At 32.5% G+C, this 21,344-nt stretch overlaps 1 protein-coding gene and 1 long non-coding RNA gene across 12 annotated transcripts in view; one reads left to right on the top strand and one right to left on the bottom strand.

The window, feature by feature from the left end:
• LOC143908473 (uncharacterized) overlaps window positions 1–21,344 on the top strand; it is a 191,786-nt gene that overhangs the window by 159,894 nt on the left and 10,548 nt on the right. The gene's annotated exons all lie outside the window — the stretch shown is intronic.
• LOC143908466 (uncharacterized) overlaps window positions 1–21,344 on the bottom strand; it is a 177,572-nt gene that overhangs the window by 154,608 nt on the left and 1,620 nt on the right. For 5 of the 10 annotated variants that reach the window (XM_077426135.1, XM_077426136.1, XM_077426138.1 and 2 more), the window contains exon 2: window positions 9,564–10,090. In XM_077426135.1, the coding sequence (XP_077282261.1) occupies window positions 9,564–9,776 (213 nt within the window). In that variant the 5' untranslated portion in view covers window positions 9,777–10,090. Of the gene's footprint in view, window positions 1–9,563; window positions 10,091–17,049; window positions 17,093–21,344 lie in introns of those variants that run through there. The other 5 variants (XM_077426143.1, XM_077426139.1, XM_077426141.1 and 2 more) reach the window with 5 other exon arrangements.

Here is a 21,344-nt window from a genome sequence, read left to right as displayed (position 1 = left end):
ATTATGGACCAATATTGAAGATTGTAACCCTGTGTACAAAATGGTTAAATTTAAGAAGTTAATGATGTAAATTTTAAATACCAAACTGTTTCTCGAATTATATAAATGTTTGCAAATAATTTTTAATTTAGAAATTTTTAAATAAAAGCTTGACAAATAAAATTTGATGTATTTAAGTGTACATATTGCATAGTAGTAATAGTGCTCTGAAACATAAATTCGCTTTATAGATATTTATATACTATATATATATATATATATATGTAGGTCCAGAGGTATGTTCCGGGACTGTTTACGTTTTTTGAAATGTACAGTCCTGGAATATAACGCATATATATGTAATCAGATTCAAAAAACTGTCCCGAAAATTTCCGTAGGACATCAATTTTTTCCAGGACAGTCCTGGAAACTGCCAAATGTCCCGGAATATACCGATATCAAAAATAAAAGTCCCGGAACATACTTCCAGACCTACATATATATATATATATATATATATATATATATTTAGAAATAATATTTAAATATATTTAAATACTATATTTAGAAATAACATTTTTTACATAATATCCTGCATATAATAATATTATAATTATTTTAAAACATTATATTTTATTTATCTGCTGATTATTCTGTTAAGAACATGCTGATAAGAATAATAGAAATATGAAAATATGTACAATTACAAGCTATTGTGACATCACAATATGCGTTGAAATATCAATATTTCGTATAAAGTGTAAATATTTCATATAAATTAATATTAAAAAAAAAAAATAAACGATATATATAATATAAAAATATTTTAATATCCATCGATAAATCAATTTTACGTTTTTATTCAAGTTTTATTAAAAGCAAGCTAATAATAAAAGTAATAATTGTTAAAATGTAATAAAAAAGTAGATAATAGTTTAAGATGTATATGTAATTCTTCTTAACTGTATATATCATAGATTTAATAATCAATAAATAACTTGAAATCTTTAACGATTAATTGTCGTATCTGATATAAATATTCTACTCAATTCGAGAAACAATGTATATATAAAATTCAAGATACACACAATGATATTGATAAACATTTCTTTGAATCGTGCCACTGATAGTGATTGTGATGACGTCAGCTTGTATGTACATACATGTAAAATAGCGATAGTCGAGATTATATTGTCAGTTTGCGTTCGTTGCTTTAATTTTTTTTACGCGATCAGCAGTGGTATGACCATATATGAATCATTTAAATTGAGTGAATATAAATCAAGTTCTTCTTTTCTTTCTATTCGCATCTTTCTCGTTCCATGTACGTGTTGAATGTTTACACTTGAGCGAGTCTAGGTCAGGAACGTTGATGACGACAGCTACCAACATCTGACCTTAGGTCTAATTTTAAATATCTCGTAGAAGGTAATGTATGCAGGCGAATCATTAAAAACTATTTTTATTATTTTCTTGACTTGCATAAATATATACACCAGATTTTTATAAAATATCTAAGCAAGACAATCTCCATAATATTCACATAAATACTTTAGAAACTGTCAAATATGAGATATGTTAAATAACATGAAACTAAAACATTTTTTAAAACAAAATTTTTAGAATGCACATAAAATTTACTTGTTAATAAATATCCATAGAAAACGTTTAATAAAATAATGTAAATTTTGTTTATTTCTTGTTACTAAAAAACAAACTTTTCAAAATCATCATCTAATATATTTTTCACTCAAATACATTTCTATTAGACCTACTTTTATAAAATTAATAAAGTATAAATACATCGTTTTTACATCTTTTTATATTTTATATCTTGAATCTTTTATATTAAATAATAATATTATGTTAAACAAAAAAATAATGCATAAAAAATATTTTAGTAAATATTAAAAATAGAAATCATCTCATATATTTTTTGAAAACTTTATTATTATATGTATTAAATGCTAAATATTGTCCTCTTTTCATACTAATTGTGTTATTTCTACACTGCAGTAAGGTTTGACTGTGTCATTATCAGATACCGATGACGTACAAACATTGTAGGAATGTGTATTTTTTTGTTTAAAATGTGCAATAATGAATGGGAACCACATAGAACACTTCTTATAGTATACAATAAATATTGACTTATATCTCAACTATAGGTATTTGATTTAAGACTTGTGTTTACTGGACATTTTTTTCTTATTTTGACGAGTATACTATCTTCTCTCAAAATATGTATCCTACATATATATGTATATGGATCCTAAGAAGTAATATAAAATCCGAATTAACAAATTTATTTTTAATATTTCAACTATAGAAGGAGTATACATACCCATGAAAAAATAGTCCTTATTTCATTTTCGAAAGGCGTATATGTGCGATTGTATCCCGACTATATGATAAACGGTTAAAGTGCGTTGCAATTAAAGGATTAAGAAAATCATTATCATAATCATTGTTACCGCGGACGAAACGTATTATTATGATTTCTGACACAGGTTTACATTAACAGCGCTCACCAATTAATCAAGAGACATGATCATATCTCGAACTAATAGATATAGTAATATCAAAGTAATAGATATGAAATGAGGTTGTATGTTACATATCTCACAAATATATTTAGAGAAAAACAAGTGTCACAGGTATAAACCCTCCTCTTGAAATAAAATAAATATTTACAATTTAGTTTAGCAACATATATAGGGGAGACCGGGGCTAAACCGCCAGTTTTTTTTCGGTGCCGATTTTTAACAACAAAATAAATAATTTAAGTTAAATATTGTATACCACTGTAAAGAGTGAACTTTTAGCTACAAAATATTTAGGAAATTTTTATCTACGTCGCTTTATTTAACCGGTATAGAGCAAAAACGACAACGGTGCCAAAATTGAAATCTCAAAAATGCCGGGGTTGAACCGCTATCTCCCCCCCCCCCGGGGCTAATCCGCCAAACTGCATTTTCAATACATATCTTCTTCTTAGTCGTACACTCTTGACAGAGTGGTCGTGGTTATGAATTTTTTATATTGATTCCGCCGAAGTTCTTGCAATTTGCCTCCATTTGTCTCTATTTGTGGCACTGCGGGAACATTCTGTAATGGAGCATTTTGTTGCCGATTTAATGAGATCAGTCCATCTAGTCGGGGATCGGCCGCGTGGGCATTTGCCTTCCACTCGGCCCTGTACTACCAGGCGCTGCATGGAGTCCTCATTACGTGTGATGTGTCCGAAGTATTTCAAGACCCGTAGCCGAACTGTCGACGAGAGCCTATGCTGTATGTTAAGCTCCTTTAGGCGTTGGTTCGTCGTTTGGTTCATTTTATCCTCAGGAGGCGTCGCCAGCACCACATTTCTAAAGCGTCTATTTTACTGCGGTCTTGTCGTCGAATCGTCCATGTTTCAGCTCCGTAAAGGAAGATAGGGAAGACAAGACACTTCATTAGGCGGACCTTTGTGTTTTTGGTTATTTTTTGGTCTTTCCAGATTTTTGTAAGTTTGTCAACTGCCGACCTGGTCATGGCACAACGCCTTTTAATCTCTTCCTCGCATCCTCCTTTGTTAGTGATCGTGGAGCCAAGGTAGGTATAGCTGTGTACAACTTCATAATTGGTTATACTTCTAACATCAGGTCTGTTATTAGTCATCCGATCTACGATCATCATCTTGGTTTTGTCTCTGTTGATCGCGAGACCAAAGCTGAGGCTTATTCTTTCTAGGAGTTGAAGGAGGTTTAGTATGTCTTCCTCAGTTGATGCAAGAAGAGTGGTATCGTCAGCATATCGCAAGTTAGATATTAGCCGTCCACCCACGGATACACCTTTATTCCATTCATCTAGGGCAATTCGCATGATATATTCCGTATAGATATTGAACAGTAAAGGTGAGAGGAGATACATCCCTTGTCGAACCCCAGCACGAACTCCGAAGTCTCTGGAATCGGTTCCATCTATCCGGACTGCTGCTGTACTCCCTACGTACAGTTTCTTTATGAGGTATACCAGGTGGTATGGCACGCCCATTTCTGTGAGAACTTCCCACAATTTGTTCCATTTTACAGTGTCGAAAGCTTTCCGAAAGTCAACGAAGCATATGTATAGTTGATTGTTGAATTTTCTGGCCTTCTCTATAATTTCTCAATACATATACGTACATCTGACTCAATACATATACGACATCTAATCCTGAAAAATGATAGGATACATTTTAATAATTGTTTTTTAAAAGAAAATAAAAATTTATTTCAAATTTTTATGCAAAACATTAAAAAATAATTTTTCTTACTACCTCGGTCGAAAGTACGTACTTTCGGCCCCGGTTCCACGGCAGAAAGTTTCATTTTTATGCCTTGGTTAAACTACATGCGCGCCATCTAGAATAGCGGGAGTAAAAACTTAGTTGCGTGCACTGGCACTCAATATATGACAAGATCCCTACCACAATATTACCACAAACCCAATTCACATCGCCCCAACCTCTACTTTTACTTTCACTCGTATAACCTAAAAATTTGTTTACAGTCAGTCAATGATAATGTTTATTAGTAAATTCTATTCAGAAAGTGATTGTGATTAGTGTAATAAAAATAAAAATAAGAGAATACATAAACACAATTCCTTTAATTAAAGTGTTTTTATACCTTTATTTATAGATGCATTTGATTTGATGCCTGCCCCCGACCAGGAGCACTCGCTTCGCTCGTGCCGCAAATGTCGGGGCAGGCATCAATATCTTCAACACACACATGTCATTCTTCCGTACTTTCGACCAGGCAGCAAGAAAAATAGTATACACTACACGGGCAGAAAGTTCGAGGCGAAGCCGAGCACGATGGCGCGCAGTGCAAGAATCTCAAACTTTCTGCCCTTGTAGTGTAATATACTAGTTTTACCTATTCCATAAAACAATTTAAGCGCGTGAATACAGATGACGACGACGACGACGACGACGACGACGACGACGACGACGAGACGATATATACGGCGAACGTTGGACGATGCGGTCTCGAAAACAACGGTCCGCCATCTTTTCGGTCGGCCAAAACACCCGTTTTGCGACGATACGTGCGTACCATTTCTCTCCTACACAAACTGACCCACGTGCAAGGGAAGACAGAATCACGCTCGAGGGAAACCTAACCTGAAATCGCCGTGAGCTGAAGTCGTGCGCCCGGCGCACCACAATGACTGCATTCCGAAATTCACTGTCAGCAACTTTCAGTACTGAAAATCTATAGTATACGTGACGTAAAATATAGATTTGCAGTACTGACAGTGAATATCGGAATGCAGCCAGTGACGAGACTGGCGGACCAGCCCCGGGTGCTTACTGGCGGATAAGCCCCAAACATAAGTTTCAGATTTGATCGCCCACGACGCCCACGAAATATTAGACATCAACGATAATGAAAAAAACTACACTGGATTCGTGTTCAGCATGCATTACTCTTTATAATCACGTACCGTGAGATTTGGAGAGCAAATATTATTGTCGATATTACAATATTTCCACGCGCAGAAAATTTCACTTTCACCTTCCGAAAACACGTTTGCCCTCGTAAAAATCATAACACGGCAGGTAACCTGCTGAAACTCCGTTGGTTACATGGGTACCATAAGCAGCGTTTACAATGTTAATAGCGAGTTCGCACAATGTACAGCTTCCGAGATATTTGATTTGGCGGTTCAATCCCGTTGGCGGTTTAGCCCCGGTCTCCCCTACCTCTAGCACAATTCTCTTATATTCTTTCTTATATTCTCTTATACTCTCCGTAATATACTTATTATACCATTACTCATTTTGATTAGGTATACTGTATACTGTATACATTTGTTTACGAATTAATATTATAAAGAAATAAGAATATAAGAGTTTAAAGAATTTAAATTTTTAAAGTAAATTCTCATAACATCCATTTAATGCATCATTGATATCCTTTAATTTATTTTGTATGATTAATCATTACATTTTCTATCGTATAATGTCTTAATATTATAATGTATATAGAATATCATAATCTTATCTATAAGAATTTTATATTCTGGCACTACCAATAAGATCATTATTTTAAATTATATCTTGATGCAAAACACATAAAATTTCCAGTACTTGCTATATTTAAAATCAATATTGTTTTAAATTTTAAATCAATTGACGAAAAAAAGGCTCAGAACCAGCAACAGAGTTTTCGTGTCATTAATAAGAAGATCTGTAAATAAACGTGTAGCGATTCACCGACAAAAGATAATCCAGTGTTATGCACCATTCATGGATGTTATGACATGTTCTCCCATCAATATTTTACCGTGCGTGTAGTAACCGCGCAAACGGCGCGTTAACGCTTAACTCTTCCTTACTCCTGTGTGAACCTAACATCCCCACTATAAAGAAAGTCCGAGTATATGGCACAATTAAGTGCTAATTTAGTGCTAATTTATTGCTCTTGTCTTGAATTTTGTGCTTCTATCCACTTGCAGTAAATTAATCAAAAGTGGAGGTGTTGCCTTTACGTTAAACTAACACCCTCCTCATTCCTAAAAAACATGTGTAGAGTACCGTAAACAAAAAATCGATATACCGGAATTCTGTGCTAATTTTGTGCTGTAAAATACTGTAAAGGGATGTCGAAAATATTGAATGGTTATGAATGTACTGATACCGGTTACAATAGTTGCATAAAAGCAAAATGGTCAAAAATAAAAAGTTAACCATATACATTACAGATGTAACATTAAACGTTTTTTTTTTCAATTAAATGCTGGTAAAATACCTTATTTTGAAATTTATTGCTCACGAAACTACTTTAAAAATTATCAAAAATGCACAAAGATACAAGAATAAAGTATATTAAACAAATGAATTGTTCCAAGCCTGTTTGTTTAATATACTATTCTCTTGTACGGCCGGGAGCTAGCACCTTTACACTCGTGGTGGACTTTGTTAACTTATCAACAAGTCAACAAGCCCACAATTCTGGATTGGGATAATTGTAAGAGCACTAAATTCTAGGATCATTTTAATATATCAAAAATTGGCACAGCAACTAATTTGTTTAATATACTTTACTCTTATATCTTTGTGTACTTTCGATAATTTTTAACCCTTGGTTGTTACCGGGGTCAAAATGACCCCAGCCAATTTTCAAGTAACTGCATGCTGTTAAAGTTGTTTTGCAAGCAATAAATTCATAATAAAGTATTTAACGAGTATTTGATTGAAAAACAGTTTAATGTTAGACCTGCAATGTATGGTGCAATTTTTTATTTTTGATTGCTTTACTCTTATACATTTATACAGTAATCGGTATCGGTACATTCATAATTATTCAATATGTTCGATATCTCTTTGCGGTAATTTTGAGCACAAAATTAGCACAAAATTCTGGTATATCGGTATTATTTTTTTTTTACTATATACACGTTTTTTTATTAGGAATAAGGGGTGCTAATTTAACATAAAAGCAGCACCTTCACTTTTGATTAATTTACTGCGAATGGATAGAAGCACAATATTCGGGATTAAAGCAATAAATTAACAATAAATTAGTACTTGATCGTATCGTACCCGAACTCTCTTATTGTTAGTAGGGGTATACTATAGGTTCACAAAGGTCTTTTTCTCACCGCGCACTTACCTTTGTTGCCGAATCATATGAATGCATGCTCATTTGCAGTTCTTTATTAATTAATTTCTCTTTAGTTATTGCAAAAATCGCAAAAGCATACAAGATTTTTCTATTTAGTGTGTTACACTTATTGTTACACAACTTATTGCAGGGTGTTCAGTAATTATCGGCGTGTCATTTCTTATGGGCAAATAGAACGGTTTAAGCTGAATAAGAAAGTCCTGTTTTGTAAGTTTAATTGTTAATAATTAATGAGAAATTAACTATTAAATAAAGATTCGCGAATCAGTGTATGTCCGTGCAATTTGACGAGAAGAAGTAGTTCAGTGTTTACGGTTGCTAGGCGCGCGGCAAGACATTAGAAGGAGTGCTTTGTAAGCACTACGCGTCGCTCGTGCATAGCCATTGTTGTTTACAGAGTTCTCCTTCCAATGCCTTGCCAAACGCCTAGCAATTTTAAGAGGCTGGACTGCCTCTTCTGGTCGAATCGCACGGATGCACACTTCGCGAATCTTTACTAATTAAATTCTCATTAATTATTGAGAAATTACAAAACAGTACAGGATCTTTCTATTCAATTCAACCCGCTCTATCCTGTCCACGAGAGGTGACACGGTAATTACCAGACACTCTGTATATATCTAAAAAAAATTATATAAAGATTACAAAACAAAGTGTCTTAATTTTAACACCAATTGCAGTATTATAGATAATACTGCTATTATTAGAGGAAAGTTCCCTATTATGAGATGCCACATCTATTTTGTGTGATTATCGGAAGTCTATGGGCAGAATTGAAAAATGTAGTAGGTCATTTTGAAGGGAATTTAATAAGCTTTAAGATGCTGAAATGTAAAATCTAATTTAAATATTAATTTTTCTGAAAATTAGAAAAATGTAAAAAATGAGCTTCATGCAAAATCGAAAAAATGTGCTCCTAATATGAGATGACCCGAGAAATCGCTAATAAAGTGCAAAATACATCGGTATTGCAATTAGAAAACTTTATTTAATGTCTCTGAAATACAAATGTAATAGCAAACCCACTTATGCTCAATATTTCCAGCGCAGCCAGTGTGCGCCCAGCATGAGCATGCGACCACCATCAACACATTTTTATAAGTTTGTATGAACCTTCTCTTAATTTTAACATAATATTTTTACTCTTTTTATTACTGTACAATAACCTTTATACTCTAGTAACGATCGTCACCCTGAATATCTCATATTACGGACCCCACGCCTTGCAATTTTGCGATCACCAAATCTATCCTCTACAATTAGCAACTCAACATATCCGACCTTACTCTATCGCTGCATACAGAACTCATTGTAATATATTAATTTATTATATAATAAATAAGGTTCAAAGTCTCACCTTCATAGAACTTGACAACGTCCAAATTCACAATTTCGATATTCGTAACGAGTGCATGCACGATCGGACAATGAATTTTCTAAATAGGTTTTCCACCAAGGGCAATAAGTTCATGGCGGAACCAACAAATAGAACCTATTAGTTTAGCAAATCGCATATTAGGAGCTTATCTCATAATAGAAGACTTTCCTCTATATATTGTATATTAATGCTAATATAATAATAAATTATTACTTGAAGTAAATTATAAAATAGAAAGATCAAAATATAATGTAACACTACACACCCGTTAATTTTTTTATAATATGGTCAAAATTATATTCAATATAGCTTCAATATAATGACACTTAATATAGTTAAACGACGTTAAACTATCACATTATTTTAAACTAGACGCAAAAGTAATAATTTTTTTGAATACATTTAAACGCAATATATAGTGTATACAAACATAATAAATTTTAACAAATTAATCCAAAAAATAAAAAAGGAAAATTTACGATCTCTCTTATTACTTTCTTGAACATGACACAAGCCGATTATTTAAAAACAATCGTGTCTAATCTCACCTCTTCCGTTTGAACGACGTTTTTCACTCTGGTCACAATTTCGCTTGTTTTGACGAGCTCAGTTTCTGCGTCTTCCATCTGCGAATGTTGTCGCTCCTGCATATCTGTGGCCAGCTCCTGATAACAGGATTCTTCAGAGCCGCGTCGGCTGCCTGAAATGCACATAGCCCGGCGAAACAGGCCGGCGACGACAGCGCATAAGCCGCATTGCATCTCTGTAGTGCTGCCCCGGCTAGAGAGCGACCCACCATTGGCTCGGCGGCGGGTCCGAGACCCATGGGAGCCACTGTCACGTGCTTGGGTCGCCAGTTTCGCGTATCTGCCACTGTTCGCACTTTTTCTACTTTACTTTGCTTAAATACCTTTATTCGTTCTTCATCTCTTCTTTATATATTTCTTCTATGCATCATTGTATCCTCTTCAATGCACGTTTATATGCACACTTTCCTAATTCTCGTCAAATTCGTAATTGTCAATGCCTACTGTCAATGCCTCTATTCTTTTACTCCACAGAAATTCGTACTCTCCTATATACGATGGAATTGATGCAAAATTTATTGAAGGGTTAAACAATAACTCGAGAAATTGCAAATACGATAGAAAACGAGAAACAATGAGAAAAGAGTAGAGTATAATACATCTCACACTTGGAGTTTTTAGAATATTGTGTTTAAAAAATATGATATTAGATGAACTAGAAAGTTAATGTTTTGCATATAATGACGCAGCCTGAGATCTTAAAAGCTAGCTATTACAACACTTATTATGTATTCATTTTTGACTAATTTTATATTACTTTACAAAAAAGTATTTGCGGTTTTTTTTTAATAAAAAATGTTTAGTCCTCCACTATGATAATTTAATATAAAGTTCCCTGTTTAAATAAATACAACAAAAAATTAGCGATTTAAAATAGGAATTTCTCTTATATTTTATTTCTTATTTATTTTTAATGCCCCTTGGACTATCACTTCTTAAACTGTAACAGTCTTTTTTTAGAAAAAAAGAAACATTAGTAATTATTTACATTAACAGATAGTACCGATCTACTTGACCTTTATTGACCTATGTTGTCAAGAGTATAGTCATGAATAATGCTCAGGCTATACTCTTTTAACCGTCGCACGTTATTTATTAAAAAATTGTTAATAATAATAGATAATCAACGTTTGGTATCAAGAGACACGTAGTGTACGCGCAAAGCAAGGTACACTTAGGCAATACACTTACGCTGCCCAAGTTGAGCGCAGGCAAGATTTATCGTTCAGTTATAACGGTTGAACGTCTCTGGATACGCTCAATCAATTAGTTAAGTTCATACTATGTGAAAAAACTGCCTTTACTTTTGCTATATGTGTTTTCTATGCTGAGATATTTTAGCATATTGTGTCGTCAGAGGCGAGAAATGACACGCTGAAAATTATTGCGTGCCATTTTCAATAAAAAAAATATCTGTATGAACAAATATTTTAAAATTTTTTTTTCCCTTGACAATTATATTAAAAAACAAATAACATTGACCTTGACATATCAAGAGATACGGCAGTGTCTCGCGCCAAGTACACGCGGAGCGAGACCGACCGTGACTCTTTTACGCGACGCGACGAGTTGCGAGTACCCGAGATGTTGAGATCTCGATAACGAGTGAACGGATCAAGTTCTAAGTAGGCTTGATCGATAGCTTGGGGTCCAATTAGGGGGGGGTTTCTCTCATAATATTCCGCTACGTGGCCTACGAGCGGAGATATTGCGACGCAAAGTCCAAATGTGAAAATTTATTTTTAAGATACGTATACTTCTAACGCCGACGTCTGATATGATGACGTCATAATCAGAAACGTTACTTTCACTTTTTCGATGCTGGCGGCGCAGGTATCGCCAGTTTCGATATCGCGCGCGTATTTTGAAATTAGGTCGATAGACTTATCGGTCAGAAGGAATATTTCTATTTAGGTAAAAAAATTAGGTATATATATAAATAATATATATTGAGTTAATGGAAAAGAAGTTTCTCTACGCTTGGCAGAAAATGCCGCTAGAGAATTTTTAAGTCGATTCTTATGAATTAATCTTGAATTCGATGTTTTCCGTAGTTTTCGGTGTCTACGTGTATTAATACCTTGAATTCGATGTCCACGTGTCCCAGGTTGCTGATGACGGGATCCAGATAGTGTGCTTCAGAGTTTTCGGTGTCCATGTGTAATCGTACGTTGAATTCGATGTCTAGGTGTCCCAGGTTGCCGATGACGAGGTCCACATAGTGCGCTCCGTAGTTTTCGGTGTCTACGAGTATTAATATCTTGAATTCGATGTCCACGTGTTCCAGGTTGCCGATGACGGGATCCAAATAGTGCGCTTCATAGTTTTTGGTGTCCAGGTGTAATCGTACGTTGAATTCGATGTCTAGGTGTCCCAGGTTGCCGATGACAAGGTCCACATAGTGCGCTTCGTAGTTTTCGGTGTCCAGGTGTAATAATACGTTGAATGCGATGTCTAGGTGTTCCAGGTTGCCGATGATGAAATTTAGATAGTGAGTTCCGTAGTTTTAGGTGTCTACGTGTATTTATACCTTGAATTCTATGTTTAGGTGTCCCAGGTTGCTGATGACGAGGTCCAGATATCGCGCTCCGTAGTTTTCGGTGTCTAGGTGTAATAATACTTTGAATTCGATGTTTACGTGTCCCAGGTTGCCGATGACGAGATCCAGATAGTGCGCTTCATAGTTTTCGGGGTCCAGGTGTAATCGTACGTTGAATTCGATGTATAGGTGTCCCAGGTTGCCGATGACAAGGTCCACATAGTGCGCTCCGTAGTTTTCGGTGTCTACGTGTATTAATACCTTGGATTCGATGTCCACGTGTCCCAGGTTGCCGATGACGGGATCCAGATAGTGCGCTTCATAGTTTTCGGTGTCCAGGTGTAATCGTGCGTTGAATTCGATGTACAGGTGTCCCAGGTTGCCAATGACGAGGTCCACATAGTGCGCTTTGTAGTTTTCGGTGTCCAGGTGTAATAATACGTTGAATGCGATGTCTAAGTGTTCCAGGTTGAAGATGACAAAGTCCACATAGTGCGCTTCATAGTTTTCGGTGTCCAGGTGTAAGAATACGTTGAATTCGATGTCTACGTGTCTCAGGTTGCCGATGACGAGGTCCACATAGTGCGCTTCGTAGTTTTCGGTGTCCAGGTGTAATAATACGTTGAATGCGATGTCTAAGTGTTCCAGGTTCCAGGTTGCCGATGACAATGTCTAGATAGTGAGCTCCGTAGTTTTCGGTGTCTACGTGTATTAATACCTTGAATTCGATGTTTAGGTGTCCCAGGTTGCTGATGACGAGGTCCAGATACGCGCTCGGTAGTTTTTGGTGTCTAGGTGTAATAATACCTCGAATTCGATGTCTACGTGTTCCAGGTTGCCGATGACGAGGTCCACATAATGCGTTTCATAGTTTTTGGTGTCTAGGTGTATTAATAACTTTAAATCTGAATGGGTGCGTTCAGCCAATACTCCGCTAGCCTAGCAATTGTGAGCAGTCGCTCGTTTTCGCTCGTTTCCTCTTCTTTTAATCCATTAGGTCAAAAGAGAGGAAACGAGCGAAAACGAGCGTCTGCTCACGATTGCTAGGCTAGCGGAGTATCGGCTAAACGCACCCAATGTAGGACACGTAGATATCGAATTCGAGGTATTAATACATGTAGACACCGAAAACTATAGAGCGCACTATGTGGACCTTGTCATCGGCAACCTGGGACACCTAGACATTGAATTCAAGCTTGATTCATAAGAATCGACTTAAAATTTCCCTAGCGGCAGAATTAGAATTATGTCATGACATAATAAAAATCGCTAAATTAAAATTATGTTTAGACATAATAAAAATTGGATGAATTAAAATTATGTCTGACGTAAAAATAATTATCAAAAATATCGATACCTGAAGATATCGGTACATATACAGTTGCGAACAACATTCAGTAAGACACGCAAATAAAAATAAATAAAGAATTTTACAGTTAACGACTTATTAACATTAATCATGCTTTATTGCGATTATGTTTTATGTTGAAATTGAAAAATATATACAAGGTGTACAACTAAAAGGGTTACAGATTATTATTTAAAAAAAACTAAGCAAAATATTAAATTGTTGTTTTCTTTAGAAATAATAGTCCGTAACAATTTTAGCTTCATACCTTGTATTATATACTGTTTATAAGATTATAAGATATATTGTTTATAAGATTAAGATGCGTAACACTACAAAAAGGCGGGATATCCGTACAAAATTACCTTTTTAAAAAAAAGGTAAAAAAGAGCGCCAAGTACACGCATAGTAGTGTATATGTATTATGTTGTTACCCTGTTATGTTGTTACCTCGAAAAAAACAAAGTGGTAGTTTTATACCTCCAAATAGTTTTATCCTGTACATGCTGTTTATAAAATGCGTAATATACTACAAAAAGGCGTGATATCCGCACAAAATTACCTTTTTTAAAAAAAGGTAAAAAAAGGCGCCAAGTACACGTATAGTAGTGTATATGTTGTTACCTAAAAAAAATGAAAGTGGTATATTATACCTCGAAAAAACCTAAGTAACAAGTGGTAGATTTTTATATCTCGAAAAATCTCGAAAAAATCTAAGCAGTAGTATCTTTATTTCCGAAAAATTATAACCCAAGTGATACACGTCACAAAATTATGTTACCTTATCAAAAAGAAGAGTCGCGCTTCAAGTGATCTATTACAATTACAAAAAAGAAATGATATCTCTTTAAATTAGAGCGCCAATTATAGAAAGAACATGTATATTGCCTCAAAAAATAATTGTTGCACTACTTTGAAAAACCTTTACATTGTGTCAATTAGAAAAGAATGTATAATAACAATTTTATAAGTTTAAAAAATTTTATTTAAATTTAACAAGGGAATACAAGATATTTAAATACAAAGTTTACATGTGTATTTTTTAATGGTCACAAAGAATTACAGAGGTAACAGTACAAAATACAAATATTTTATTAAAATATTTAATCCAACGAGGGAATACAATTTGTATTTAAATATAAAATTTATATATGTATTTTTCAATAGAATAAAATATTTAATCACAAAGAATTACAAAGGTAACAGTACAAAATAAAAATATTTATTAAAATACATAAATTTTTCTTGTAAAAAAACTTGGCGCTGTTAGACCTCGAAATTTTAAATAAATAAATAAATTTATTCTATACTTAATTATAAGCCGCATTATCCGCCGTCCGCGTCGTCACGCACACCCATATCATTCACTCCCTCATCCACGCTGATAATCATTTAATATTACTCCCATCGCATTTTTCTCTGAATTATTTTTATTTACTGTTGTCCTTATTTATTTAAAATTTCGAGGTCTAACAGCGCCAAGTTTTTTTACAAGAAAAATTTATGTATTTTAATAAAATATTTTTATTTTGTACTGTTACCTTTGTAATTCTTTGTGATTAAATATTTTATTCTATTGAAAAATACATATATAAATTTTATATTTAAATACAAATTGTATTCCCTCGTTGGATTAAATATTTTAATAAAATATTTGTATTTTGTACTGTTACCTCTGTAATTCTTTGTGACCATTAAAAAATACACATGTAAACTTTGTATTTAAATATCTTGTATTCCCTTGTTAAATTTAAATAAAATTTTTTAATCTTATGTTGTTAACGTCAAGACCCTGAGTAACAATCAAAAGTTTTAGTCCTTGCTCTCATTGTACATTAAAAAGTTATTAGTAAATAAAGTTGAAATATAAATAATATATATAAATGTGTATTTAACTCTATAATTTGAATTTTATGTAGCATAAATGTCACATGATTTATGTATTTGCAAGTTGCTATGCTCTTGAAAACATATGTAAAGATCAAGCTGATCGGCGCTGGGTCTGTTAATGTAAATAATTACCAAAATTTATATACGCAACTGCTATTCAAATTGTCACAATTATATACTTTTCAATTTAAGTCATCTTTCGAAATAACATTGAAATTGAAAATCTAATACACAAGTAAACGAAAATTATGATTTAATATCAAAATATCTAAAAAGGTTGAATTATGTGCATACAAGTGATAACCAATTAATACAATGTATATGTTCTGAGAGAGAGAGAAAGAGAGAGAGAGAGAGAGAGAGAGAGAGAGAGAGAGAGAGAGAGAGAGAGAGAGAGATATGATTGCATGTCGCTTTTCTATGGTCAATGTGCAAGAGACACTACGATATATAAAGTCAATAAAAATTATAGGAAATATCCATCTAATATAATGCTGATAAAACAAAATCAATCAAGTTATTTAAATAATTACAGAAAGTGTAAAATAATAACAGAAAGAATTGTGAAATAAAAATAAACAATTTCGTAACTTGCCAGTAGTGATTAACGAATATATTTCAATTATATATCGACTTAACTGGCCACAATTTAGTACAAAATCACGATATTTCAGCCCTTGGTTTGGGCCCTTATCAAGTATAAACTAAATCATCTGTAAGAATTGTTAAAATCACAAGACATCCGTAATGTATGAAATAACATCAGTTTATTACTCATGAGAAGAGAAGATAAAAAATAAATTTGCTTTATATTTCAAGTCAAATAAAATATTTAGATAATAATGAAAATTGTAACAGATATCGAGTAGTCGAGCACAAAGATTAACTATTAATTAATTAGTAATAAAAAATAAATAAAAATTATAACAAATAAAACATTCAATAAGAAGCAAATCAAATGTCAAATGTATAATAAATTTATTAAAACTTGCATTTAATAATAATAATAATAATATCTAATAAAAAAACAAACGTGCAAAGAAAAACACTATCACTTTTATGAAAATAATATTTTGGTATAACCTATAAAAAATAAATAAACTTTATGACAATCTTGCATTTGTTTTTTTTAATTAGAACACTACAAGCGCGCGCCATTTAGCTTTTTTATTATAAAATATTTATATCACAACAAATTTTCGCGTACATCTCATTTTTTATTGGTTCTATAAAATTATAAATCCTTTTCCAGGATTAAAGTATGCACGCAAAAGAAAAAAAATTATATATACTTCTATAATTTTTTTTTTCTCAACGTAAAGTTGACTCGTCCCTTCTCCGTTTGAGCGTATACTTCAATTCTGGAAAAGAATTTATAATTTTATAGAACCAATAAAAAATGGCACGTATGCGAAAATAACATTTTGTCGGTAAAACACAGATGACTCCATCGCTTTAACACGATTTTTTTAAAAGTGGATAGGCATAGATTAAATTGTTTTACAATTTTTAATGGTCTTCAAGATAGATAGAAATTAAATAAATAGAAAGAAAAGGCAACCGTCAATGTCTCAATCATGAAGATTTCAGTTACTTCGTGAATATCATACTGCAAAAAAAAAATCGACATTAGAAATGCGATTAAAATTGTTTTTAATGCATGTACATACGTGTATCACTGTATTAGTGCGGCGTTGCTACATAGTTGTCTTAGATTAACACAGTTTTATAACAATAAGCAAATGAGACATCGACCGATTCCTCAATCTGCCACAGTAAAGCTTAGGTTTGGCAACAACGCCAGTCGTGTCGACTGTATATATTTGCTCTCGTCATGAACGATGCGCTCAGATATAGATATCATGCGTTAACATTTTTAAAGTTTAATCTAAAAATTGTAGTAACAAAATTTTGGAAAACAACCATATAAATATAATCTAGAAAGTTATAAGTAAAAAGTTAAAAAGTTTACTTTTTGTAAAAGTCAAATAGTCAACTTTTATGCAATTAAAGAAATAAAATGTAAACTGAATTTTTGCCTTATACAAGGGTAATGGAGGGTTATGCATTTATGCGCATGCATATAATTGCAAAATGCAATTATACATTTTTTAGTCATTCAAATATTTTATTCAAAAATATCCGGTAATTATGCAGTATAGGGGACCACCCTCCGATGACCTTGACCTTGACATATGTTGTTAAGGTCACCCTTCTGAGTGACCTTCAGAAGGTTTTAGCCCTCGGTCATTGTTCGTTAAAAAGTTATAAACAAAAAAAGTTTGAAAAATACAGCAGCTATTTTGAGTACTGGAAGGCATAGTTATAGTTATAGAAGTTGTGATTTTCTTTAAAGCAGGGCACACACACATGTGTGTATGTCCTGCTTTATAGAAGTTGTGATTTTCTTTAAAGCAGGACACACACACACGTATATATTAATTATTTATGCCTTCCAATACTAAAAATAACTGCTATATTTTCCAAACCTTTTTGTTAATAACTTTTTAACGAATAGCGAGCGACGGCTAAAATAACCTACTGAAGGTCACTCGGGGTCATGACCTTGACAACATATATCGAGGTCATTAAAATCGGTGAGGTCGCCAAACATTTTTTTGTTAATAACTTTTTAACGAACAATGACCGAAGGCTAAAACCTTCTGAAGGTCACTCAGAAGGGTGACCTTGTCAACATATATCAAGGTCAAAATCATCGGAGGGTGGTCTCCTATACTGCATAATTACCAAATATTCGTGTGTAAAATATTATTTAATGTAATTTTTTGTTTTTTACAAAAAAATATCATGTTTTTAAAAAATTATTAGTTTAAAAGATACTATTAAAATTTTTGAAACATTATTTACGTTTTAATACTTTTATGTTTTGCCTGTGCTTTGTTTACATTATAAATTGAATGATCCATCATTTTTAAATAAATTTACATCTTTGTTTACAAATATCATTAAGATAGAGCGCATACATATAAAAATGTTAAAACATACAATAGGTTTGTGTTAAAGCAGTATAATTATTAAGCTATATAAAATCAAATTGTTTACAAATAATGAGAAAGTAAAATTGTTATTTATATTTACTAAATGCAATCAAAATTCTAACGATGCAATAAGATTGTTTTAGGAGATATTATTTAAGAAATATGAATAATCAGGTAAAATAAAATATTAATGTCTGATGCGGTATATTTAGATATTATATTTCTTTAACGGCAATCAAAGGACTAAAATGTCAAAATTTTTTAGTATTCATTTGTTACAAGTTTTTTACGTAAATAATGTTAAGGAGGTTCGATGGCTACAACAAAATGCAGAGAGTTTCATGAAATTTTAATATGTTGTTCTGGAATGCAAAATAGAATTATGTGAATTTTTTAGGAATTTTTCACCGTCCCGTTTTAAAAAAAATCTAATCCAAAAATTTAAAATATACTATTTTTAGATTAGATTTTTTTCAAAACGGGACGGTGAAAAATTCTCAAAAAATTCACATAATTCTATTTTGCATTCCAGAACAACATATTAAAATTTCATGAAACTGGCTGCATTTTTAACAAAGGTTTTTATGGGAAATGATATATTGCATATATACCTTCAGAATGAAATAAGTGCAAGAAAAAATGCAAATAATAAGGAAAGAAAAATATGCACATGTAACTTAATAATTTACAAATAAATGAGCGAAAGAAAGAAAAAAGTTACCGCACATTTCGTAGAAAAATTAATTATTAAAGCATAAATTGCTTGATTTTTCGTCTGCCAGACTGCCACGGTCGTGAACGACGTGAACAGCAGCACGCATTATACGCACGCGGCGACCAATCAAAGCAATCCCCTTCATTCCCACCACTTCAAACGCTAGTGCGCTGTTTCCAGAACGCCCGCGTCCTACTACTCCCTCCGATGAAGCCATCGAACCTCCTTAACATTATTTATACAGCAAAGAATAAAGTATTTTTAATATTTTATAATAATACACTAACATATAACTTATAACTCATAACAAGATATTTAAATAATAGGCCAGTCATATAGGCATCAAACCTTCCAATTAATCTTCCCAGGTTGCAATCACCATGAATCGCTTTGATTTGAGGTGTTATAAGTAAGATTTTGCTTTGCAAAATTAACGCGCAATAAAAAGTTATTAACAATACTATCAACTACAATAATGATCTGAACATTTATCGTCAAGTCTGTCGTTTAGCTTGCACGTGCCGTCAAAGTCCGAGACTCGGATCTTGAAAACCCTCGATTTCATTGTTTTTTTAAATGTTGCGCCGGTGATTTTTTTCCGTCATTTAAAATGGAATTAAAAATTCCGAAAAAATCACACATCATCTGAGAACTACAAAGAATACTTTTCATGATGCAAAACCGATTTTTTAAACCCTTTTTCTTTAGTTTGTAGCTATGTAAGCAAAAAATTTTGATTTTTTTAAATAGTCTTAGTTTTTCGCTGTTTTCAGGCCTTAGAATTTATTTGAGACAAATTTTGTCATATGCATCTTGTTGTGGACGAAATTTGCACCAAAAAGGACTCTTGTATTTTTTTCGTACGACAAACGTTGATTTTTTTATTGACGCGCATTTATCCTATATTGCGTACATGTCGAAAAACGCTTGTTTTACATTAAAATAATTATTTTTTATTAAAATTTGTGATTTTTTGCATTATTATTGAACCATATTGCAAAGCCGTTTTTTACAATATGGTTCAATAATAATTCGAAAAATCACGTAAATCTTGCTATCTTGCTTAGTTTTTGGAGATATTTGAAAAAAAAATAGTTGCGTTTTTTGTTGATAATATTGTTAATAACTTTTTATTGCGCGTTAATTTTGCGAAGCAAAATAAATCCTACTTATAGCACCTTAAATTAAAGCGATTTATGGTGGTTGCAACCTGGGAAGATTAATTGGAAGGTTTGATGTCTAATATAACTGGCCTATAATAAATATCGAAACAATTGGATCAGTACATGAGTCTAATATTTTGGCCACAATCACTTGGTACAGCCTTGAGCCTGATAAACCTAAATTTATTACATATACACGCACATGCACGAACGTACGCAAACCTGCAGATAGATACAAGTAAACCTATCCAAAAAATATGATTTTACACACCCAAGTTTTTACAGGAATTTTTAAAGAAGAAAGAGAGAGAGAGAGAGAGAGAGAGAGATAGTATTAATATCAAATCATTAATATTTATAACATTCATAATAGTGAATTGTATTAAAAATATTACAAATTAATAAACGGTAAATAATCGTAAATTAATAATGTAATAAAAAACATTAATACATGAAAAACATTATAAGCATGAGGGGATATTTATAATGTGAGTGTGGTCATTATGGTATTTTCTATAACGTTAATAAATCAAGTAATATGTGAAAGAATTGAAATATGCAAATTATATTTCATAAATTCAAAAACATATTTTTCAAATTAAAAATTATTTTAATATTTTTTAAGGAGGTATTCTGTTTTGAAAGGTTGTAAAAAAGATATTTTTCAAGAATTTTTTGTGGGGAAATGAAAAAAAGCGAATAATGTTAAACTTTGTATGTTTTTTTAGTCTTATTTTAAGAATGTACTTTTATTTTTTAAATAACAAAAACGCTTTACTTTTTTATGCTGTATCTTGGTTACTAAGAATTCTCAAGAAAAAACGCATGTAGACAGTGTAAATTATTTCTAGCTGCTCTAGGTATCTAAACGTAAAAACAAAAAATTTTCTTATTCAGAAGAAATGCCGCTATTTTATCCAGAATCAAAATATTGGTTTAGATCTAGTTCAAATGCACTTCTCTTGAATAAGAAAATTTTCGGTTCTTGCGTTTCACATGCCTAGAACCTAGAACAGTTAGAAATCATTTAACGTCCATATGCATTTTTACTTGCGAGCTCCTAATATTGACTAAAATAGATATAACAT

Source organism: Temnothorax americanus, unplaced genomic scaffold, assembly GCF_048541705.1.
Source record: "Temnothorax americanus isolate GAGA-0224 unplaced genomic scaffold, ASM4854170v1 Scaffold96, whole genome shotgun sequence".
Taxonomy (NCBI): domain Eukaryota; kingdom Metazoa; phylum Arthropoda; class Insecta; order Hymenoptera; family Formicidae; genus Temnothorax; species Temnothorax americanus.
The sequence above is the reverse complement of the archived record's forward strand: the minus strand, read 5'-3'. Positions and strand labels throughout refer to the sequence as shown.